The following is a 25,501-nucleotide window of genomic DNA, read 5'->3' as shown; positions in this document are numbered from 1 at the left end:
ACCCACATTAGTTTTTTTCCCCACCAAGCAGTGAGAATGGTTTTCTCTGCAGTTTCAACTAATGAACACAGAATGCATAAAAACATAATTCCCATGTTTTCATCTCATGTTTGGAGTTGGAAAAATCCTCTTTAGTGATTGGTGGAGACACTGTTTCTGCTCTGAGGGGAGTGGACTGCGTGGGAGGGGTCAAGTGGGTCATTAGCATTGGTCATTAGTCTGAGCAAGGCACTATGGGTCGGGGCCCTGTTTGCTTTGCCACCCCTGACCTGCAACGCTCCCATCCAACCGCTAGATGGCAGTCCACACCACATTGAGAGAGAGTGAGAGTGAGAGAGAGAGAGAGAGAGAGACAGAGAGGAGGATTCCTGATTATATTCAAAGGGGCAGAATGATTTCAGATTTATGAAAAGGTTGTTTGGGTTTTTGTTGTTGAAAACTTGTCCTTGGACTTATCATCTCCGTTTTGCATTTTGCAAGGGTGCTGAGAACTTGCGCTTCAGTCAGAGTAGATAAAAGGTAGGTAGGTAGCTCTTCTTCCTCCTCGTCCTCTTTATCCTCCAACCACAAAGCATTAGGCCGCCTCCCTGAGACGAAAAGTTACAATCTAGAATTCATGTCCGTTAATAGTTCTTATGGCACACAGGATTGTCCCAGTCCAGCTTTTTTTTTTCTTTGCAGAGGGGGGTCCTCCTCTTTAAAACTTTTTAACCAGCCCAGACGTCAGTGTCCTGATCAGCTAAAAAAAAACAAAAAAAACAATCCATGGCATTGACAGAAAATAAAGGTTATTTCTTGATATTCACAGTAGAAAAAATATACATACAAAACAAAAATCAGAACAGAGAAATAGACAAATAAACCGACAACGAACGCTAACTGTTTTGACCACAAAGAGACAGATTGATAGACTGAAGAAGAAGAGTAGGGCTTTCTGCCAGACAACAGGTTTAGTCTAGAGGTTACTTTAAAAAAGCATGAGGGTCCAGGGCTGAGCTTAGTTAGCATTGGCTGCATGTAGGTTATCACAGATATGCATTTAGAGCCAAGAGACTTTCTTTTTTTTTGGACTCATGCTAATGTCACATCCCCAGAAACCAGTACAGCCACTACTAAATACAGTCTAGAGGATTGGTGTATATGGAAAGGGGGAATACGCACAATAAAGCTACGCTGCATCTTCCAGCACACAGGGGAAGCTTCTTGGGAGAAATTTTATAAACTGAAAATATATAATGCCAATTTACTGCCTGATGTTGCACATTTAAGAAGGTGGGGTAAAAAAAAGGAGGAATAATACTTGTTTATCTTGTAAGTTTAGCCCTAAACTCTAAATCAAGACATTTTAAAACAAAGGGCCAGAATATGACGCTCCCAACAATACCCACATACTGCAGGGGTCGATGACGGCTTCCCCCGAGACACAAGAAGAAGAGAAAACCGAGAAACAAAGGAGGCAGAGGGGTTAACCACAGGGGAAGGGAATTCATCAGCAGTGTTGGTAATGTACGATAAAGTGATATTATTTGAAATCATGGGATATTGAGAGACTGACGGGGATGATTTAGGACTGATTTAGACTGATTCCTCCATATGCACTGAGGTAGACTGTGGCCAAACACAAAGATGACGACAATTACTTACTAACTAACTAACTAACTAACTAACTAACTAACTAACTAACTAGCACTCCTGCTGCTCACCAACAGCTACTCCAATTGTACAATAATAAACTAGGACTTTACATTGCTCCACTCTCACAACACCTTAAAAATGCTTCACTAAAAAGCTAACTGTGTTCTTCTTATACAATGATAATGATCATAATAAAATAAATATCTGGTATTTCAAAGATATGGGCACCATCTTAATTAAAAATTGCATATGCGTGTGAAGACCACCACAAGATAAGCAACCTAGGTCAAGGTGGAAACAAGAGCTATGTCCCACTTCCATACTAAATCCTAATTTTAACTGGGTATGCTATGTAGTGTAAACAAAGATGTCCTAACTGTCAAAACAGTTTACTAGTAAGAGAAAAGTGTAGTATTAGTATAGTGTGGAACTGCAGCACAGCTAAGGTCCACCCTTTTTCTGTCATGTACGCAAAACTGACGGGCATCAGATTCTTTCTTTTTTTTATATATCTTTTTTTCCGCTTTTATTTTCCAAACTATGTCACAGATTATTTACAAAGTATAAAAGCCCAAGATTGTAACTCTTCAGAATAATTAGCTAAAATCGACATCACAACCTCAGGCGCCTCTGGGTGCACAACAGCACAGACTCTGGCCAATCCACAGTGTTGCCGCTAAAGCACTAGGTGAACGTTGGTGTTCAAACCTTAAGCTGGCAACAAGCTCAAAAAAAAAAAAAAAAAAAAAAGCTAAATAAAATAAAACTGCCCCAAAGAACAGCAAAGAACAAAGTTGTAACCCTAAAAACATAAATGTATATGCAGCTTTGATTTGTATCCCTATCCCCTCTATGCCTCATAAGAAGATACAGAGAGAGCACAGAGGCCTGTGTATGTGTGTGTGTTACTAGCCGATATAACTAGCCTGGACGTGGCTCTTTGAGAAGGCACTGGTAAAATATGGAGGCAGCTTCTCTGCTTTCTCTGACTCTGATTCTGTGGGTTCTCACTGTTGACAGAAAGTTGCCAACACTTTGGCTATACTATAAGTGCTGAATGCTGTTCGTCTAGATTGGCAACCACGCCGGTCTGTGTCCAGATAAAAAAAAAAAAAGAAAGTCTGCTGACTAACACCTCCCATGTCATCGACTAGTGAGAGAGGAGCGCTTACAGAGCATCTGCTGTGAAACTGATGGCCTTTGGGCTCTGAATAGTGAATTAATGATCCTAAGAGACACAATGAGGGGTCAGCAACTAACTTTTCTGTAGCTTTGTGTAAGGGTACAGTTGACAGGAATGTTTTTGATTCCTGGCAGGAGGGGCAACCTTCAGATATTTGATAATTAAAAAGAAAAAACAAAGTCTTTCATGTTTATGTGTTGAATCTGATGGAGTGATGGTTTCAGGTTTGCCAGCAGGCAGGCAAAGTGTATGTGTAGGGGGGGGATGAGGGAACAAGCAGTTCCAACTAAATCCTGGAATGTCAGACCCGAGTGAAATAGCTGCTGCACACCATGTCCTGACTGCTGCACACCATGTCCTGACTGCCTAACTACATGTGATAGCAGAGAGAATAACAGGATTAACAATCTTTCACACACTCCCTGTCTCTCTCAGAAAGAGAGAGAGACACACAGAGAGAAACTACCTCTCTCCACTACCTGCTGTGGACTCTGAACACAGTTGGAACTTTCCGTATTTCTTTCCAGTCCCTTGACTACAAAATGTGGAAATTTCCAACAGCCTGATTTGGAGCAATGAGTTCAGCAACCAACGGGAAGCCTCAGGAAGACTGAGGGAGAGTGTTCAGGAGGTGTGTGCAAAACTACAATGAGAGGGGAATTTAATAGAACCTTCCATCTAACACTGAGGCCCTGAGCTGAGCTCCCAGGTCAGATGGGAAGGGAATGCAACCGTCTCTTTATATTAAAAGGGCGTTTTTTGTTTTGTTTTGTTTTTTTTTTACAAAAGGGCCTCATCATTTTACTTCACTTGCATTTGTTTTAGAGCTGGTGTTAATTCCCCACCCTGCCCTGATCCAAGCAGCACCGACTGAAAAACCATCACTGTTACGCCAACATGAGGAAGTACAATCACCAGGCAAAGGACAAGCTCTCCACACTCTCTAGCCTCACTGACGACCAGCACAATCACGTGAAGGACATAATAAACCTGCGATAACAAACACATGAAGAGCTCAGCTACAGTGTGATCTGACCAGAGAGAGACCGCAGACAGAGAGACAAACACACATCAGGTGCACTTTCACCTAGAAATACCTCATTCCCCTTTTATAAAGCTTTTTTCTTTTTTTTTGGTTATTTCATTGTTTGTTTTTTTCCATTGTTGTAGTAAAGTTGCCTACAAATATTGGCAGCTCTCAGTGGGAACAACATTTATACAAAAAAAAAAAAATGATTAGGTGAGTGGACAATATTTTGGGTCTTTCTCCTTTCCCATCCACATGGAAAGAGAGCACTGGGGAACTGGAGGCCTAAGACAAAGAGAGCACTGATGGTAGATTAGTGTGATTTCTGGGGCTATAAAAATACGAAAAATAAAAAACCAGAAAAATAACCTGGCAAAACAAAATACTAGCAAAGCTTCTGATGAAAAATATTACAAATATGAACTATTTACAAAAACATCAAAATGTCATATATTATATATGAAATATTGGTACATAAATACCAATATTCCATATATACTATATATATATATATATATTTATATAATTCTATACCCACTAAAATATATCAAAGCAGCAGCTATTGGTCAGTCTGAGGAACTCTTTTGTCCAATTCTTAACTGTTTAAATATCCTTCAGCCATAATAGTGAGGACACAGAGATAAAACTGAGAAAGAGAAGAGGAAAAGAGAAGAAAAAATAATAATAAAAGCAAATAAATTAAAACTATTCACCAAACACCCAACAAATCTGTGTGTAGTTTGGAATTCTGCAGAACCAAAAAAATACAAACAAAAAGAACACATTCCTCTAGGAATAGATGTTTGTTCTATGATCAAGTCTTTGAAAGACATCCCACCGTTCCAAACTGATTAAGTCATTGTTCAAAAGGAAATTAGTATAAGCGCTGATAGACACTTCTCTTTGTTTATAGGCCACATACAAAAAGGCCACTCTCTGAGTAACAAGATTTCACTTGCAGGGGGAAAAAAAAACAAAGCACAGAAATGTGGAACTACAGATTGGTGAGGAGAAAAGGAGGGACAAGTCTTGAGGAGGTTGAGCATAAGCAGCCTTCTTGGTTGTCTAAGGTTTGTTGTGTTCACAGTTTTTTTTCTTTCTCCGTTTCCATCACAAGGAGTCCAGGAAACGTGGCAATAGTGAAAAACAATAGATAGGTAATACGGTAATAGAAAGTCCATGTGTTGTGGGAGGAAGTTAAAAAAAGAGTTACACCATGTTTGCATCCTTCGCATGCCTGTGTGCGGCAGCCATGAGGAAGAAAATAAAAAGTCCTGAGATCTGTGTCTTTTTTGAAGGGCTTCTCCAAGAATAAGAAAATCATTAGAAAATGATGAGAGGAACATAAGAGATACAGAAACGAGTTATTTTAGGAAACAGGAAATGTTAGGAAGGGCTGGATCTGGGCAACGATAAGATTCGTCCGTTTTTCTTGCCACCGTTCATGTGTGTGTAGGGGACATGCTCCTCATAGTTCCCCCTGAGGGCCACCGAGGGCCCGCTGTCCCTGCCTAAGCTCTCCTCTCTCTGGGAGTATGACGACGGGTCCAGTGGGATGCTCTCCATGTTGTCTAGGTCCAGGTCATACTCCTCTGTTTCAGGGACTTTGTTCTCCTCGCTGTAGAAGAAGGAGCACTCCTGGAAAGACGGGTGCAGGTCCTCCCGCAGCATCTCGATGATCTCGTGGAACAACGGCCGCATCTTGGGGTTGTACTGCCAACACATCTGCATTAGGCTGTGCCTGGAAAAGGGGATAAAGAGGCACAAAGCTTTAACCCTTTAATGCAAGCCTAGGGTGCCCAGAGAGTGTGCTACCCTTGACTATATTATCCCATCTAATCCATTCATTTCATTCAATTAAGCACTCAACTCTTGAAAAAAAAAATTCTCCAGACACATAATGGGCCCCATGAGACAAAATGTATGCCTTTTGATGCAACATAAAAGGTATAAAGACGTTTGTGATAGTGGTACAAGTTTGTACCAACTCAGCATCAGATTAAGGCCCAGTAGCAATCTTCCATGCTGTAGCGAGCAGTAGGAAACTACTCCGGATTTACTGTTTGACACTTCAAAGTGTCTATCAGCTGAAAAAGCTACCTTAAAACTTTAGTAGAGAAATTAATTTCCGCCTATGTCAATGTGCTCCAAACAGATCAGTTTTTACCATAAAAGTATAATCACAACTATAATTGTGTCCCCGACAAAAAAAAATGTAATAGAAGTCATCAAGATGATACGTTCTATCGGAGATACTGTGGCACATTATCCAGACAAAATATAGTTGAAGTATAAACATAGGTGCCAGTCGTGTCTGTATTGACTCACATCCTCTCGGGGCAGTTGTCTGGTCGGTCCAGGTATCCTCCATCCATGACAAACTTTAAAACCTGTTCGTTGGATAGACCCTGGTAGGGCTGCTCTGCTAGCGTATTGATCTCCCACAGCACGACGCCAAATGACCTGCAGACACACATACAACCACATGTGATCGAAAGGGCACCGGTAATCTAATTAGGATTGATAAGACTGCACAACAACTGCCGAGGTGTGATTTACCAGCAGTCAGAGTGAGCAGTGAAGACTCCGTCCTTCAGAGACTCTGGAGCCATCCACCTGACAGGAAGCAGGCCCTTTCCTCCTTTACGGTAGTAGTCAGTCTCATAGATGTCTCGGGTCATACCAAAGTCTAAGAGAGAGAGAGAGAGAGAGAGAGAGAGAGAGAGAGAGAGAGAGAGAGAGAGAGAGAGACTCAGTATACCTTAATGGTTAAAACACAGTAAAACAGATTCACCTCCATCATCCTCCATGTTGATTTGGAAATGGCGGCCCGCCATGCCAAAATTTCTGCCGCCACGGTATCAGAAATAGGGCAGACGCACAATGTAGTTGCGGTTGCCTTTTAAATGATCCTGCCTGTTGGAAAGCCTGAGAGAGAACAGACCTCCCCCCAGTGCTAAAAAAAAAAAAATCCTAAAGGAAACACTGATAACACACAACTAACGGAGATGAACTGGAAAACAAAACAAACACAAGCCACAGTACCTCCAATCTTGACGGTGAAGTCCTCTGCCACCATGCAGTTCCTGGCTGCCAGGTCTCTGTGGACAAACTTCTTGGCGTTGAGGTAGGCCATGCCGTCTGCAATTTCTGCAGCCATCTGGATCATCTCCTTCAGCGTAGGTGGTGAACGGCCTGTGGGGTTGTTCTACAAAAACACACACACACAGACGCACAAAAAAAGAACGTGTTAAAGTCAGTGATGTGTTTACATCAGAACTAAGCATCCTTCAGCTGTAATGATCTCCACCTGAAGAGATTGCATATCTGGGAGACATACCTCAGAGTCCGGCCTGAGACCACGCAGGTAGCTCTTCAGGTCACCGTGGGTCATCAGCTCCATCACTACCAGGGTGGGCTGGCCTTTGGACACCACACCTAACAGACGGACCTACATAGAGAAAAATAAAGAAAAACACACATGGTCATACACACATGCACTAAACAATATTTACCCTTACATTGATTGACTACCAACATTAGTAAACACTTCTCCTTAACAAAAATCAGTCCTAAACTTTCTTGTTGGGATGTAAATATATATATATATATATATTTTATGTATAATGAATGACTCCATTAAAGTTCAGGTTAAACTGCCCAAAGAGTTTTGGTCACTTTGATATATGGGTTATTACATATAAAAAGGACTACAATTCCCACACTGTTCATCACTAACTGTGGTTGTTAAAACCCTCAAATCATAAAAAATAAAAAGGTATCCTCAATTATTTCACATTTAAGAGAAACATTCCTGCTTTTAACCAAACTTTTGCCACTATATCAACTCTCTCATCATCCGTGGGTAAATAATAATAATTCCCCTCGTACATCTCAACATGATTTTACAGCTGACAGCACCGCATATGGCAATTTAATTGGCTTAAGCTTGATTTATGGTTCTGCGGAGGCTCCATACAGAGCTTTCGCCGTAGCCTACGTAAGTGGCCGGAAGTTTATACTTATGCGTTTGTGTGTGCGTCGATCTCTTTAAGAGAATAGAAGGGCCGGCATGTGTGTGTGTGGGGAGTTTGTGGAAGAGCGAGTGAGAGTGACGGTGATTCGCTTCGGAGCGTGTACCGACTCTAGAGTCATAATGAGAGAAACAAAGTGTCTCCTATGTGCTTTCTGACCACGGTGAGAAATCTGTAGCAGGAAAAGTTAACCCGCTCCTTGATTTCATGTTGTTTATGGAGAAGGAGAACCCGGTAATGAGCAGGGGGAAATGCAACGCTACCAAGCCACGGTCGAGCGAGGAGCAACGTGTCGCCGCGACGTGTAGTTACATGTTTAGAGAAGTGTTTGTCAGGCTAAAGCGTAGGTGTCCGCCGTAGGGTCCTTACCTACGTACGTAGCCACGGCATCAATTTAAAGCAGAAGCATGAATCGGTCTTTACTAGGCTGTTTAATGAAATTATATTGGTAGGCAAAATTGCTTTCCAAGTGTAAACTTTTTTTTTTGGAGTCAAACTGTGTGTCAATATGGCAGTATGAACACAACAAGTCATGATTCTATGAGTCATACATTATCATGCTGGTTTCAACAACATGACAAGTGCATGGATATCAGCTCCAGGGTGCCTGTTAGAGGTTTGAAAACAGATTTCTGTGTCGTACCACGTGATGACAGCTGAACGCCTTCATGACGGAGGCTTCGTTGAGAAACTCGATCCTCTCGCGCAGGCTGGCCGATTCATTGACTGTCTTGACGGCTACGCGTGTGTCCGGGTCTCCTTTAATGATGTCTTTGGCAATTCCCTCGTACACCATGCCGAAGGAGCCCTGACCCAGCTCTCTGAGCACCGTGATCTTGTCCCGGGGCACCTCCCACTCATCAGGAACATACACTACACAAAGCAAGACACAAATCACCATTTCAATTCAGTGAATCATTCACAAATCATCATGAGGTGCCACTTTATCTTTTTTAAATACAGAAAAAGCCCAACAACGTTGTACTTCCCATTCTTAGCAGTTATGTCACAATGCTTTTCTTACCATCATTGGTGCTGATGTACTCAGGGTTTGAGGAGGCGATAAGAGGTCCTGTCGGGCCTTCTGTTTGCCTGTAACACAACCACAGAAAGGAGATGTCGAAAACTGTAATAAGATGTGAACTTTCTCCAGGTTGTCAGGACCTTCTTTTAGAATCTGTCTCGTTCATTTGTCCTGTCGCATACTCCTTATAGCTAGTGGGCTCAAAGTATTCAAACTGAACACCCTCTACTTTAAGTCCCACTATAGGTTTATGAACAAAATAAGCACCATTCCCTTGTTGATGTCATATGGTGTAATCTGCTCAGTTTATGTATCCAGCGGGGGGTGGATCATCCTGATAGGCAGCATGCCAGTCAAAGATCTTACCTCTTCTTAAAGATCACAAAGACTCCACATCCCACGAACAGCAGCAGGATGAAGCAGATTACTGGACCCATCACAATCCAAATTAAACCTTGATCCGCTGTAATAAACACAGAAGTCATTGGTCAGTTCACTTGGGAGATTGCATGTGTATGAATAGGAAAGACAGATCTGCATTAAAGGCCAATATTATGTTTAACAATAATAAGCGGAAATAGGCCTTGGTTGATAAATATCTTGTAATATTTCTGAACAAGCAGTTTATGAACTTTCAGATTCATGTTGAATAATGCAAGACATGCAAGTTCAGTTAAGTCAGACATATAGCCTCTGGTCTTACGATTGGGCATGAAGAAGTGAGTGGTTTCTGTAAAAGAGCCATTTTCTGCCAAGGAGGTGGCGCGGACCCTCACACTGTAGTTTCCAGGTTGCACAAGCGAAAGCTTCGTGCCACCTGACTTGTTGTAGGCTGGCCCTGACACACAAGCTGTGTGAACCTGGGGAGAAAAAATAAACAAAAAACACTTTGAGATATGAGATATCACAAGGAATAATGACAAGTGCTAAATATTATTCTAAAATGTTTCTTTACTAGAAAAAAAAAAAAGTCTACCAGAGTTTCTACCAGAGTTGTTGGAACCCCCTGTGATGGCAAACGGGCTGCAATGTGTGTCTCCCCTCTCTCTCAGACAGAGCAGGCGGAGCGCACTTGTGGCATCGATCTGGGTTTTACGCACGATCTCGCGGGGCTACAGGCTTCAATTCAGCTGTTCGTTTCCTGGACTAATCCTCATAAGGGGGAACCTGTAACAAAGTCTCCCGCTGGGTGGTGGAGGCTATTGCCTTGGCTTATACGCGTCAGGGGCTTTAGCTTCCCGCGGGTCTGTGTGCGCACACAACTTGTGGCTTGGCCGCATCCTGGGCCCTATTCAGGGGTGTTTCTGTTCGGGACATTTGTGCTGCGAGCTGGTCCTCGCCTCTCACTTTTGTCCGCTTTTACATGCTGGACTCAGCCCCATGCGTGGTGCGCGCAGTGTTGGAGTCCTAGCTGGAACAGGGTGACTCTCCTGCAGGTTGGTGGACACTAGATAAGCTTGTCTGGCAATTCCAGAGCTACCATATCCCACAGTGAGACAATGAAATGAATATTATGAAAAAGAACTTAAGGTTATAATAATAACATTAACAATATCTTGCTGGGCCGGTGAGGTTGTTTATCTTGAATGGCGCTGTGCCATCCACACACACTATTTATGGTAGGTGGCACTACCTGGTGCAGACAGACACGCATTCACCAGCCAATCAGGATTTGCGCAATGAGACAAGTGCTTCTGAGGGTCGAAGTGAGGCTTACTCGCATAGTGAGACATCTCACTCATATTACTCAAAGAACCAGGGTTATGATTATAACCTTAAGTCTTCCTTCCTATGGTAACAGAGCTCCTACTGGTTCCTAGGGTCAGGCAGTGCAGCAATGAATCGTAATGAGAGATGAATTCTCACATTTACGTAAATAAACAACAACAACAACAACAACACACACTTACAGAATCAAGAGATTGTGTAAGTGACGAGAACTTCTGCACACAAACACACAGAAATAATAATATACAAACACACACAGCAGAAAATGTCAACACACAGTGATAGCATTGGGAGTTTGTAAACAAATATGTCCTTTGTTCTTCTTTCCATATAAGGGAAAAGACAGCAAACCTTTCTTGCCTGCCTCCACTCGCCACAGTTTACGAAGATCACTCTCAGACTCTATTTCTTCCTTCCTTCATCCATGTTTTCTTATGCACCTGCCTGCTCTTTAAGCCCTTTGTGTTTCTCCTCCCTTCAGAGCATATCAAGATCACTTTTGCTTTCCTCCCTCACTCCTGTGTCCTTCCGTTTAGAAAGCCTCCTTCCCCCGACTTTCCCCTGCATCCTCACTCTCAAAGTTCGTTGATGGTTGATACTGACCTCTGTGTCTCCAACCTTCCTGTAGAACACCTCGTACAGGATGATGAGGCCGTTAGGGGAGCGAGGTGGATTCCATTTAATCAACACATAGGGAGGCTCGGCTTTCACTATCTCATGGGTCACAGGGCCTGGGATGTCGTCTGCTTTCTCTGTGGGTACCAGACATAAAGACAAACACTTAACACGTGCATTATAAAGCACTGCATTTCCACATTGTTCTTAGTTGGCTACTTGTCTCTGATTGCCCATACAAACTGTGCATTTTAATCATCATGAAGGTTTATAACCATTATAATCATCATGAAGATTTTATTGCAGGACCATTTGATTAGACTGCTTTTGTTCTTCTGTAGGTGTACCTTAAAAACTGGCACCTGAGTGTGTATACGTGTGAGATTTGTATTTGTTCATACCCTCCGGCAAAGTTCGAGCACTGACATAAGCAGCCATGCTACAGCGTTTGAGGTCTGTTGGATGGTTGCAGGCCATGATCTCTATTTTATAACTGGTAAAGTGTTGCAGGTTGGAGATGACTGTAGACTCCTTTGAGAACACTTTCAGCTCCACCTTAGGAAAAAAGACGAGAAAGATGCAATTACGCCACCAGTGTCAGTGATTTGTGGTCACACTCAAGTCATATATACAAAACCATTTATTTTTGTTGGAAATACCAATTGTCCTCACACCACGGTCATGTAAAAAAAAAAAAATAATAAAGTTTATATATTGACTGAATCACAATATGGACAATGTTTATATAAAATAAAGCATAAATAGCATATTCCATTGCTTTCTTTCTGGTAGTGACAAAAACTAAAATATGTCATGTGCTTTCACTGGTTCAATATGTGAGTTAGAGGCTAACGTATTTTAATTGCATTAAATACCAAAGTTAAAAGGAATTTACAAATATGGAAATACATTATACTTCAGGGGACAGATGTCACTTTTTTTTGCAGATTTTGAGCAAATTGTAAAGGGGATCAGTTATTTTCTTATTTTACATGTGCGTCTTAAAACTGGAAATCTAGGATGGGGAACAACAAATCAGCACATGCGTTGACACAAGAATGACAATTCTGTATAGTACAGAAAATCTAAAGTGTTTGAGACCTTAGATCCCTCCTTGTCCTCGTCTTTGTCTTCTGGGGTGGCTGTGGTGGAACTGAATGCCAGACTGGGGGCTGTGGTGAGGAAGAAAGAGGGTAGGGTGGCATTGGCAACTCCCACTGAGCGTCGGCGACGAGAAGGTCTGGACAAACAGAGCAACAAGGTGAAGCAGTAAGCAAAAGTTAGGTAAAATGAACGCAGTCCTCTAACATGAATGGCTCTCAGACAAAGTCTGGATAAATTATCAACACAAAAGTCAGAAGCATTTCATGTGAATTTGATCCAGGCAGATGGAGCAGTAGTGTGGAGACAGCCAGCAAGGACCTGTGCTCACACTAACTTTTACAGTGTGTAGCAAGTCTGACTGCATTACATTTATCCACAAATACCACCTAATGCCCTGCTGGAAAAGCTTCCAACCCTCACCACTGGGTGGAGCTAATGTGCAGGTCCACTTTACTCTATAGTTAGGAGTGTAAGCCCATCACAAAAGGCCACAAAATTAAACCAATTGAGACATAAAAGACGTGAGTGCACCTCTGTGTAAGGACGGGTAGTAATCACTGTCTATGAATTAGAATACTATATTCCTTCCTTCCAGAATGACCACCATTAAGAGTCATTGAGTATTACACTTCACCCCAAGCAGCTGCATTGAAGCCTGTCGTTCACTGTACAGGGAAGTGTAGTTAATGTTACAAAAAAATATTCTTTTTTTTCCTGTATCCCATTGCCTGATGGATAAAGAGAGCACCAGGAGTTCTTTGTGTACTTCGGTGTATGGAGCTGACCTTGGCCAATTCAACAGCATGGGTTCAAAATTCAGCTGAGGTGTGTGTGAGTTTGAGTGTTTGTGTGCGTCCAAATGGCAGTCTGACTGCACCCCTGACTGGCATGAATGATAATGGGCACAGTAATCACTCCCCTGGTGAAGCGGAGGGAGAGACTGTGGGTGTTTGTGTGTGTCAGGGGAGAGGGTAGGGGCACCGCGGGCCAGACAATCAGCACCTCCCACCCTAAGCCCCCCACAGTAGTGCCCTGTCCAAAAACCAAAAAACAAGGGTCTACATAAACCACACACACACACACACACACACACACACACACACACACACACACACACACACACACACACACACACACACACACACACACACACACACACACACACACACACACACACACACACACACACACACAGAGCTGTTTTGAGACACACATCATGGTGGAGGGACAAAAGAGGAGTGATGGAGTCTGGCTGGATAGAGGGGCTCCAGTGTTGCTGCTGCACTGCCACAAACGTTGGTGCTATGCTTAGTGTGATGCTAAATGTTGTGAATTTTGAATGTATACAAGCTTTTTAAACAAGCATAAAGTTCATTAGAAGTTGTGACCAAACCGCTGTACAGTGTGTGACTTTAATGTGGCCACTGTGAAAGAAAGAAGCCTAAAGTTGGCTTGGACTTGTTTAAATTGTTCAACCGTTAGCAAGGATGTTCATAAATTTGGTCTAATTATTGATCGCTTGCTTTGACCTGTAGTTTCAGTCTGTATTGGTCGTGGTGGTGTTTAATAACTTTTTAAAATCTTTAGGTAGGCCACTGAGAACGGGTTCTCATTTGCAACGGCGACCAGGCCAAAGCATAAGCGTGCAGGACAACATACAGTTTCACATTCAATAAAATACAGGAATACAAATACAAATCTTGGTGACAACATGCTATATAAACTGCCAAGATTATAATATCGCTGGGATCAACATTTTGGAAATGTTGTCCAGATGTGTTGGTCATGAGCTGTAACATTAAGTAAGTAAGATTATTTTTTTGATTTTCCACCTTTAATTTTTGACAGGACAGCTAGGTGAGAAAGGGGAGAGAGAGGGAGAAGACATGCAGGAAACTGTCACAGGTCGGATTGGAACCCTGGACCTCTGCGTCGAGGCATAAACCTCTCAGTATATATGCGCCTGCTCTACCACAGAGCCAACCCGGCCACAGGAACTGTAACATTTAACTACGATCCAGGATGTGTACCTGCTCTCAAAGACTTCATTGTGGAGGTAGTTCTCAAAGGTCTTGCGATACTCTATCTCCTCCTGCTCCTTCTTTAGCTGGTTGTCTGTCTTGGGGCAGGCGCAGCACCTGCCCCCTGAGTTGGGCTCATCTGTGTGGTTCCACTTCTGCTCATCCTCGCTGTCCAGATGGGTCGGGGTACGAGACGGCAGCTTCATTCCTGGGCAGGAGAAATAGTTGTGAGGGTGAAGTCAGACAAACAAATGTGAAGTGAGCAGCAGCTTATTTGTTTACAAACAGTCGTCTGGGCAGATTTGAATAGACCAACCCGTGGATACCGACCTTGGAGGCAGTAGTCGAACTTGTAGAGGTCCCGATCCTCAGGCTGCTTCCGACAGATGACGCGGTAGTGGGTGATGTTGCCATTGGGATTGGTGGGAGGCTTCCACTTCAGGATGATCTGAGAGGAGGAGTTGGAGTTGGACATGGGGTCCAGAGGCACAGAGGGTTCTGGGGGGGGGGGAAAGGCAAAAGTTAGGACTGCATTGGTGATGTATGACCTTGGGCCGTGTTCAGATCGACTTTAGTCCTTTGTGAAAAAACGCAGCCCTTCATTCATTTGAATGGAGCCAGTCTGCCGATGTAGATAGATACACGCGAGTGCACATTACTGGTAGATTACTTTGTAACCATGAACACTGGATATCTATCGTTTACCATATCATCATCATCACAATAAAGGATCAAATTAATGCTGCAGATGGCAAGGTGTGGGGGGGAGGGGGGCAAACATAGATGCAAACAGATGTAAACAATGCAGGGTTGAAAACACGCAAAAAATGTGCAAATGAATTATGAAGAAGGAAATGTATTCAGCATGTTTGTTATGCCTCAAGGATACAAACAATGTGTTTGGGTGAAAAAGACTAAATTTAAACACAACTGTTTGTTTAGAGTACCTAACATAATGTGTGTGTGCTTTTTTAAAGTAGTGTAACTCACTGGAGGCATTGGTGCGGACGTAGATTATCTCGCTCTTGGCTCCATTAACCTGGTGCTCATCAGATGCAGACAGCTGGGTCTTGACCATAATGGCGTACTGGGTCCAGGGCTTCAATGGTCGGATCAGGTGCCCTGGATCTTCCGCCTTCTTGCTGTCCGTGGAACGGGATGGAGGATCAACATCGGCAATAGCCCAGCTGTTCGAGCCACACGCGTCCTGTCCATCAAACTCCGTCACATTCTTATACGGCCTGGAGCAGATAGAAAAAGAAAGAGATACAAGAGAATTGATCAACAGCTACAAATGAACAGTGATATGTACTAATATAACTCATTTGGCAAGGTAAGGCAATGCAATTTTTTATTTATATGACATGTTTTAGTACAGGTAATATATACTGGGGAGCCAAACAATTAAGTGCTTTAAACACTATTAGTAGAATTTTAAGACTGATTGTGTATTACACTGGGAGCAACAGAAGTGATGTAAGTACAGGAGTAATGCGTCTATTGTTTGGGTACAGTAGTCTAACCTGGTAGAGATCCAGCCTTTCAGAGACGACCTGAGATAAAAATCCTTTAACTTAAGATATATTTTTCAAGTGAGCAAAAGCTGTAAACGGTTAAGTTAGTGACATGACTTTTAAAGTTGAGTCCAAAATAACTCCTGACATGGTCTCTGTACTCCAGAGACAGTGATTCTAGGTGTGAATACATCATAGGTGTGATTGGCATAGGACAAAAAAGCAGGAAAATATACCGTGCACCCAGTAATAGTGTTGTTTTGATGGGTGATTTAGCAAATACAATTACACTTTATGTTGTTTATGTTGCAACAACTAATAAAGACCTAACTAAAGACCAGGGGTAAAATTGGGATTTGTTCTGTGGGGGAGCTCACCTTAGGGGGGTCCGGGGGTATGCCCCCCCGGTAAAAAATTGTGAAAAATAAACCATCAAATGGCACTTTCTGGAGAGTTTTGTGCAAAGAAATGGAGAATAAACTGCAAAACTGCAAGGTTAAGAGCCTATACTTTCCATTGTTGTAGTATCAACAGGTATTAGGGCATTTAGCATTTACATTACTGTTAATCAGTCATCACTTGATTACACATTGTATTACCTTGTTATGATATAAGAAGTGACCCATACAATGTGCCAAACATGTCAATGGACTTGATCCCGACTTGCTCTGACGTCATGCACACGTGGGCAACGATAATCTCACGAGACCAAGGCGGCCGCAGTTCTGAGACGCAAGTAGCACAGCTGCTTTTCACCAACTGCAAGAGCCAGGCGGACGCAGGTGGACCCACTGCATGCTGGGAAACGCCGGCCTCTCAGCTGATCGAACAGCTGATTGGTTCAGAATCGACTCAACATGATGACGTTTTATGTAAACTTTTTTATTGATTTTGAATCGGAGGGATTTTAACTGCGATTTGCCTGATTTAAAGGCTTATTCTGTACAGAACACCTGTTGTGAGGCTGATAGTTATGTTTAGAAGTCAGAGAGACTAAATCTGTTCAGATTACGGATTATCTACAGTCTGTTGTTAATTAAAAACAGCAACAGATCACATGTAGAGAATTTTGACAGCTACTCTGTCATAATAAAATCAACTGGAGACTGTGTAGGAGCTGATATATGGGTCTGATAACATTTTATTAAATCGGAATCGAACCACAGTGTTTGTGTCACTTCCTGTTCAGCCTGAATGCTGCTGGAATCAGCTGGAAAACTGTCCGACTTGAGAGCGGACTTTTGTCACCGCCCCCGGCTGCTGCCGCCTGCTCTCGTCTACTTTACAGGCGAGGCGCAGTTCATCTCGAATGAGCCTATTATGTTTACCAGAGCTATGCGCGCACCCCCCCTTCCCAAAACTTTTTTTGCGGATTTGCATGATTTATGAGAGTCTCATTTTCAGGTCGGAAAAGCTGGAATTCCGGATTTATCAGGAAGAATCACACCCCTGATAAATTTCCTTTTCGAACCAACTAGCATCTCAGTTTTGGCCCTTATTGAGCTGTAAAAGAGTTCACGACATCCAGTAGTTGATATTGATTCAGTTTACAAGCTTAACTAAGCAACTAAGACCAAGCACAGGTCCAAGAATTGACCCCTTGTGGAACCCCTATGAAAATCTTAGTTTCAGCAGATTTAAAGCCACTGACAAGCAGTTAAGAACAGGACCTGTTGGACCAGCTGAATCTTGTTGTCTCTTCATTAAACTATCATTGCCAGTATCAAAAGCAGCAGTGAGATAAAGCAAGGCCAACCATAATGGTTGCTCATCGGGACCCTCTCTTGTCATTTTATTTTATTAAAAAAAAACTTTGGTATGTTTAGTGCCATGGTGTGAAAAAATCCCAGGATTTTTGTCAGATACTTACGCCTCTTTGTAGAGAACCATAAAGCCCAGCAAGTCTCTGAAGTCTAAGGGCCAAAAGGGCTCCCACTTCAACATAATCATATTTGAAGTGGTCTTGATCACGGTGAATTTCAGCAGCTTGGTCTCACCTAAGGGATGAAACAGACGATGCTCAGCACATGCCTTTGGTAAAAGAGCAAATGAACAGTAGAACATCAAATCCCACACTGCTTCTGAGGTATAGACAATCACACCATAATGGTAAGAACCAAAAATATAAGCAGCATTTCTGCAAAAACATCTCTGCATTTTCTCATAAAATGATACATCAAAACATAAAGCTTAAATTTACAAAATGCAAATCATGTAGAGTAAGGATGCGTTTTTTCTATTTTTCCTGAGGGACACGGCTATGTATATGTAGATACAGTATTTTATTTCAACACCTGGTTGCTGTTCAAGCCGCTCTGCAGTTCATTTACTGACAACACTGGGCATAAGGAGTATGTTCCAGTGCAATAGTACGTATATTTCAATACATTCAGCAAATACTGTACGGCTAAAATGAGCAGTAAAAATAAAAGTAACAGCAAACAAATGTTATTATGTTTGTACTGCAAGCACACAAAAAACCTAGAGCAGATTTAAAACCATCTAGAACATTTTAAAATAAATGTAATCAATAAGGTGGTGAACATCAAATGACAATCTCAAATCTGACATTCTGGTTAACTTACAGGAGGCTTGGTCCCCGTTGGTGCGTACAGCAATGTCACTTTTTTGGTTGCGCTCCTTGGTTCCCGTTATCGCCTCCATCTTTCGGATTTCAGACATGCAAAGTTTGGAGTTGTAGTGGAAGAACGTGCGACCACGATGGATGGTCAGGTTGTGCTTGGACCAATCCCACAGCTCACGCAGGTTCTGGTTGTCCAGCGCATAAAAGGAGAAGACACTAAGAGAGACAGAGGGAAGACGGATAAAGAAATGAACACAATGTTTATTTAAATTGAGAGGAGAGGAGAGGAGAGGCTTACTCATTCTCAAGATGCTCCCCCCTAATAATGCGTAGTTTGCGGAGGAAGGAGAGGGACACCAGGGCATAGGCTCTGCGAACAATCAGGGAACCTGTGATTTCCTCAATTTGGCCCAAACTAGCCTCCAACTCAGCTGCAATGTTATCTGCAAGAAGATGGACATTTGGTCATAAAGATAGCCAGTAGGTGATGGCAGAAAACAGACAAATGGTCAGACAAACACGCATTTGAATGTACAAGTGGATAGACAAACTGTATGGCTAGAAGTCCTGACAAAGAGAGAAACGCAGACTTAGAAATGGAGGGAGAGTGATGGAGGGAGAAGGAGACAGACATAGTGTGAGAACCAGAGCTTCTAAAGGAGGCCCAGCAGGTGGTGAGGTGTAGTAGTACTCACTCCCTCCTCGAATCTTGATGTTCATGTTGCCATGGAGTACAGTGCAGCCTCTCAAAGCCTGGGCTGAAGTTACCGAGTCAATCGTCTTATTTCCCACACACAGTTTAGGACACAGGCCTGCACATGGCGAACAGGTCAACCTACACACAAAGAGAGATGTGCACAGATTAGGGCCACACACACACACACACACACACACACACACACACACACACACACACACAATCATCATAATCATAATCATCATAGGAGCTGACAATTGACGTCACAATACTTTGTAACACGCCAAGCTCAGTGTCAGGGCCACTATGAGGCCTCAAAGTAATATTACTGAGCAATGCCTTAATTTGGTTGGTGTCGGGGATGACATGGCATTTTCAAACAACAACAATCTGTTTAGTGGAATTTAACTAATATACATGTATTCTACTCACTGGAATCTATTCTGAATTGTATATGCAGGCAGCTATCTGGCTTCATATTTGAGTTTGTGATGTGCTCATTCTTGTTTTTAGCACTTGTTCCTAATTTTTTGCTCTGTCCTCGGGCTTCTTAAAAACGCATGCTTTATTTGAATTCACTTAATATCAAATAAAGACTTTCTAATAACCAGTGGTAGCAAGATAAGAAATATGTGCTAAAAAAACTAAATATCAACAATAGTGAGCGTTAAGGTTTTTCAAATTGATCATCTCAAATGAGAGACAATCAAACAGAGCCTTGCAATTCAATGAATGAGCTGATGTGAGAGGAGAATCTGTATAATTCTCTCAATTAATTTGATAAGTCCCATAATGAATCTATAGGCTTTTAGGAGTGGAATTAGATCACACGATCTCTCATCCGCATCTGAGCATCCTTCATTTTTATTAGCACTGGGGTATAGAGGAGAGAGCTTTTTCATCCTTTACTTCTGTCGCACATAAAACACACACACACACACACACACACACACACACACACACACACACACACACACACACACACACACACACACACACACACACACACACACACACACACACACACACACACACACACAGAGCAGAATCACAGACAACAAAAACAACATGACTAAAACACCAGCTGCAGTTCCCAACAGGCATTCCTCTGTTTCTCTCTCTCAGCTCTATGAGTGGCGTCCTCTCCCTGCGAACATGTGCTTGTGCACGTAATCATATACACACACGTACACTGAGCAATGGGGCCTTGATAGTGTTGGTTTTCAGGAAATCCATTCACAAAGGCCTTGTCTTGCGAGCAGCCGGGTAACGCCACAAGGAGAAAAGGGACCCGGTGCTTCATTCACAAATGAGCACTTTTTTGTTTTGAAGCCCTCTTGAAAGAACATAATCCCTCTCTTAAATTCCACTTCCAGCCTTGACATCCCTTACCACAATGGTCTGCCTTAGACGTAAACTAAAATGCTGCTTTTGGGTTGGTCGGCTAAACAAAACTCACTCAAAACTTACTCCACTCACACACAAAGGTGTTTTCAGGGGGCTGCTTTGATGTGATGTGGACGTGCAACACAAAGTTGGGTCAAAATTGTTTTCTTGAAATATACATCCACAAAACTCAAAGTAGAGACAATGACATCAAACAGCAGCCTTAACAGGCACCTTTTTAAAGCAGCCATGCCTGGGGAACAGCTAACAAAGGATGCTGTTGTTCGCTGCGGGGACCATGCAAGCTCTGCATGCACTGCCATTTGTAAACTCACCCTGACTTAATTCTATGTTTATGCAATTCTTATTATAATCCCCCTTTCCAGGAAGCACACACACAAGTACATACCATCTCACCCAAACCGTGCCCCTACTTTCCCCCTAAACAGCCAGGCCGTGCTATAGACACCATTCACCATGGTGACATGAAACACTGAGTCCCAGGGGTGTTGTTTTGGTCCTTGTCTGGCTTTTCCTATCCACCCTGAGAGAGCCAAATGACCTATTACACACCTGGCTTCTCCTAGTTTCCATCTTATCAAGCTCTTAATAATTTAGATCAATCAGAAGCCAAATCATTATTTCCCCTCTATGACTTCTGGGTGAGTGGAAACACACTGTAATGACCTCTCCAAACAACAGCGAGAAAAAAAAAAAGGACATTTTGTGTCTCTTTCTTTCTCCCACATGGAAAATCGTATATTCAGCTTCTAAAAAGTAATGCTCTAGTTGCAGTGTAGAAAGAGAGAATGTTTTGGGCCGCTGTACTGAAAAACAGGCAGACAGGCTGGGTCCAACGGCAGCTCTTAAAGGGACAGTGTTTATCTGTCCGGCTGAACTCTGTGACTCGGGCTGAACTCTGTGACATCCAAACGAACATTACAGATACTCAAATTTGCATAATACTATAGACGGACGGCAAAGGGATGGTAGGATTTTACTGTTTATTGGTATCACAGAAAAACCACGATGCAAACCTTTTCCCCTACTCCTTGTAAATCCTCGTCAATCCTCACTGGTGTGTGTACTCAAATGTACGATGTGTGTCATCTGCCTGACTGTCTGGGTGTGTGTGTCTGTCTGGTCTTCTGCCAGACTAAGCCACTGTGGTGACGCTTGTTCTTGCTATAACCATAGCAACTAAACAGACGCACAGAGACCCTGATGTTGCAACTGCGTCAGAATACCAATGAAAAGAAAAGTCTTGTTTATCACATAATGTGTGCACACATACATCTGTACGCAAGCACACACATAAACAAAACACACAAAAGGATGCCATTTTGCCTTATGCCTCAGGGTGTATGACTGAGACTTAAAGCAATGTTCTTTTCTGTCTAAGCACCTGATAATCCCTGCAGGCTGGCAGCATGCAAGGGAAAGTCAATCTCACACATACACACGAGCGCGCACACACACACACACACACACGCACACACACACACACACACACACACACACACACACACACACACACACACACACACACACACACACACACACAATACATTTTGGAGAAAGTCGTGTGGCTGAAAATGGTCCGTTGGGTGTATTAAAGCTCTGAGCATGTGAGCGTGTTTTATTTACCTAAAAAATATATATCTCTATATATACACATATGAACCTCTCTCTATCTGGACACAGTGGACATTTCCCCCAGCACCTGGAAAAAGCAACCTGACCAAATGCTTTACTGGCAACGAGCTAATGTAGTCACAAACACGTTCGGCGCACACACAAACACTCAAATGCATGTACGTGCATGCACATACACATATTTACGCAAAAACACGCACAAACACAGGTTATCCCAGAAACACACAAACACCATCAATCATCCAGCCACCTGTGGCTTCAAGCGATGCAGACATCTCCAGCACACAACCTGCTCTTATTAGAACAAACTTCTTTTTCACTCACTCTCCTTCTTGCGTACGTCTCCACACTCTATTAATGTCTCTATCTGTCTTTTACACCAACAAAAAGTGGTCTTGTGACTTGTACCTTGTAAAGACTTCTGTCACGGCTTACATACACAAGACTACTACTTCTTGGTATGTAACTTGGCAGCATAGGATAATGTTTTTTAAATTAACTGGCAGATCCTGTTAGATTTGTCCTTACCACAAACAGACAACAGGAGTGTAGCCTCCATCATGTTTCTACTGGAAAATGTTTTATCATTTATTGCCCAAACCAATGTATGTGTTTTGAAAGCATGTAAACAGGAACGGTTTCAAAATGTGTTCTCATCATTTAGCAACAGCTACCGACGCTAAATGAGGAAGCTGTGATGAGTGATGCTCCTCTATCCTCGTTTACAACTAAGTAAGAATGCTAAATAAGGTCATGCCCTGGCTTGTTACAGTTGCAGACAAAGCTGTGTGCTAAACAGGACCAGGTGAGGTCCCGACATTTTTTTTTTTACGTTTTTAAATTCACGGCACCTGGCTGACACTTTTATCCAGGGGAATTTACAATAAGATAAGAGGTTTAGGATGCTTACGGACAAATGTCTTTAACAGGGATTTGGACCTTTGATCTTTCACCTGTGTACTTTTAACCACCCTAAACACTGAGCCATACTGCTACTATAGAGGGCCTATATGCCCAAAACATTCCTCATCCAGCCACAGATGTCAGTGAACATGCTTGGGTTTTAAATACATCCACCAATTACTGACGATCAACAATTCTTATTACTAATTTCAAATGAAATAATCTCATGTGAACCACTCAACCAGACTAAGTAAACAGGTCCCAGACAGACTGTAATGTTGAGCTCATGTTCCTACTGAATAATCCTTTCAATAGGAAAATAATTGGCTATTGGGTGCATAAAGACCGAGGCACATTATTTCACCCCAGTGCACTTGTACGCGGTTTCCAAAATCAACACTTTAGCATGATTAGAAACGTTCCTCCATGCTAATAAAAGCAGATTTTTGTATGCAAGACAATGTTTATGGATTTAATCTGCATATGAGAAGGTTTACAAAACTATTTGTTCTTTTATGTCAGTTTGGGAAGGCTTTGACTTGATGCAGCTGTGTAATCACCAAGAACAGAATGTGATGGAGGCTGTGAAAACACCAGGGACTCATTTACGTAAATTGAGATTATAGGATTGATTTGCATATGACATTATGTATTCTCATGCTTATATGCAACTTTGTATTTGGTGCTGGTGACTATCTTATCATACCAATAATAACTGGCATTAGAGCTATCAGATTGTGTTTATTCATATGGTATGCTGCTTATTTTTTTATTCATACAACTAAAGGGGCGACAGAGTGGAAAAATACTCCTGCCTTTTTGTTTGATCATCTTCCAAACACCATCATCTCAGTGTGCAAATGTTATTGAGTGTGTTGAGTGACCACAATCTACTTATTCTGCTGAAGTCACAGAGGGATGATTTGTTGTGGGTTGTCTTGCATTGCCAGACCTACCTCTAAAGCGCTGGAGAGGAGGGTCTGGCTAGTCCACACAGCATTCCAGAATGGGAGAAAAATCAGATCTGGTTTATTGACATTTTTTTTAAACCAATTACAATATTGTCTTGGGCGGTGCTAAGCGCTGGACGCAGGCATGGTGCCTCTGCAAATAGCCCGGGAAGGAACTTGTTTTGGTGGAACGTGCACGTAGGGAGGCGAGCTCTGGAATTAAAATGGCTGTTGAGTTTGTGGGTGACAGTTACATCTCCGATCATGTAATGATGGCCACCATCAATAACACAGCAGTGTTTATGGTGGCATTGAAGACTCCTGCCTGCTGTGTGTGTGTGTGTGTGTGTGTGTGTGTGTGTGTGTGTGTGTGTGTGTGTGTGTGTGTGTGTGTGTGTGTGTGTGTGTGTGCATGTGTGAGTGAGTGAGTGAGTCAGACGTACGTGGTGGAGTTGATAGTAGTGTATCCAGAAGGACACTCTGGAATACAGGCCCCATTGTGGATGACATATTCGTAGCAGCCCGACTCCCGGTCCTGGTTCAACTTCTTAGTCTGCTTACACTGGTTGTGGAGCTCCTGGATTTAAAAACATATAAGACACATGTTTTTACTGTAGCGTATGTAGTTTACTGTGTCTACATTTGTGCTAAATATTATACTAGTTAACCTTAAGAATACTAGTTATCACCAACCTGGCAGAAAGAGAAATTGACGCAGCGCCAGCCCCTGAAGACATAGTATCCAGGAGGACACTTATCCAAACAGGTATTCCCATGCTGGAGGTTCCTGCAGGCCACACAGCTACTTGCATTACCTGGCTCCGAACAGCCGCCCAGGCACTGGTCATGGCAACACTGGCCCTGGAGGCTACACGCACTATGCTTACAGTTGTCCAAGCACACTGAGGAAAGGCAGAAGGTGAGGAGAAAAAGGATGAAAGATGTAGTTAATGTCAGGTTTAATACACGCAAACTCAGTCATGTTTTATTTATCTAGTATCCCAATGAAGATTGTGTTCATAACCACTCCTGGTTTTGATGGTATTTGGAGTGGGAGAGCAGTTGGACTTCACGTTCAAAAAACACACAAATACCCTACAGAAGCCAAATTTAAAAAAAGAAAAACAACAACAACAAAAACAGGACTAGGCTGCATGTAAGCACAGATGCTTCTCTCTGTCTCAGTCGCTCCGTCGAGCATTTAACAGCTCTCAAAACGTTAAACAAGAAGGGGCGGAGAGCGCAAAAGCCTGTGGTCAAAATGACCACCAAGTGGTGGTTTGCTCTGATCTGAGAGCAGCGAGGGAACCACATACATGTTTGGTGTTTAAGTACACACACATGAACATGGCTGCATGAACTATAAACAGGTGTTCTCAGCTAGGCCTTGTGGTTCCTTGTTGCCTTTTCAATGTGTTGTTAAAAGAGAAAAAATGAATG

General features: G+C 42.6%; 1 protein-coding gene across 2 annotated transcripts in view; it reads right to left on the bottom strand.

The window, feature by feature from the left end:
• Positions 1-3,575: 3,575 nt before the first annotated feature.
• The window catches only part of insrb (insulin receptor b), a 91,085-nt gene continuing 69,159 nt past the window's right edge, over positions 3,576-25,501 (bottom strand). For both annotated transcript variants that reach the window (XM_028588322.1, XM_028588323.1), the window contains exons 3-23: positions 24,755-24,963; positions 24,505-24,638; positions 19,165-19,304; positions 18,768-18,912; positions 18,471-18,685; positions 17,756-17,882; positions 15,362-15,612; positions 14,702-14,869; positions 14,381-14,579; positions 12,348-12,486; positions 11,648-11,801; positions 11,235-11,383; positions 9,607-9,763; positions 9,270-9,366; positions 8,904-8,971; positions 8,523-8,752; positions 7,186-7,296; positions 6,891-7,053; positions 6,405-6,534; positions 6,174-6,308; positions 3,576-5,586 (exon numbers count right to left, since the gene is read on the bottom strand). In XM_028588322.1, coding sequence (XP_028444123.1) covers positions 5,232-5,586; positions 6,174-6,308; positions 6,405-6,534; positions 6,891-7,053; positions 7,186-7,296; positions 8,523-8,752; positions 8,904-8,971; positions 9,270-9,366; positions 9,607-9,763; positions 11,235-11,383; positions 11,648-11,801; positions 12,348-12,486; positions 14,381-14,579; positions 14,702-14,869; positions 15,362-15,612; positions 17,756-17,882; positions 18,471-18,685; positions 18,768-18,912; positions 19,165-19,304; positions 24,505-24,638; positions 24,755-24,963 — 3,476 coding nt within the window. In that variant the 3' untranslated portion in view covers positions 3,576-5,231. The remainder of the gene's footprint in view (positions 5,587-6,173; positions 6,309-6,404; positions 6,535-6,890; positions 7,054-7,185; positions 7,297-8,522; positions 8,753-8,903; positions 8,972-9,269; positions 9,367-9,606; positions 9,764-11,234; positions 11,384-11,647; positions 11,802-12,347; positions 12,487-14,380; positions 14,580-14,701; positions 14,870-15,361; positions 15,613-17,755; positions 17,883-18,470; positions 18,686-18,767; positions 18,913-19,164; positions 19,305-24,504; positions 24,639-24,754; positions 24,964-25,501) is intronic.

The sequence above is a fragment of the Perca flavescens genome, chromosome 9 (assembly GCF_004354835.1).
Source record: "Perca flavescens isolate YP-PL-M2 chromosome 9, PFLA_1.0, whole genome shotgun sequence".
In the NCBI taxonomy this organism is placed as follows: Eukaryota; Metazoa; Chordata; class Actinopteri; order Perciformes; family Percidae; genus Perca; species Perca flavescens.
Note: the sequence above shows the minus strand (reverse complement) of the source record. Positions and strands in the feature narration are given on the sequence as shown.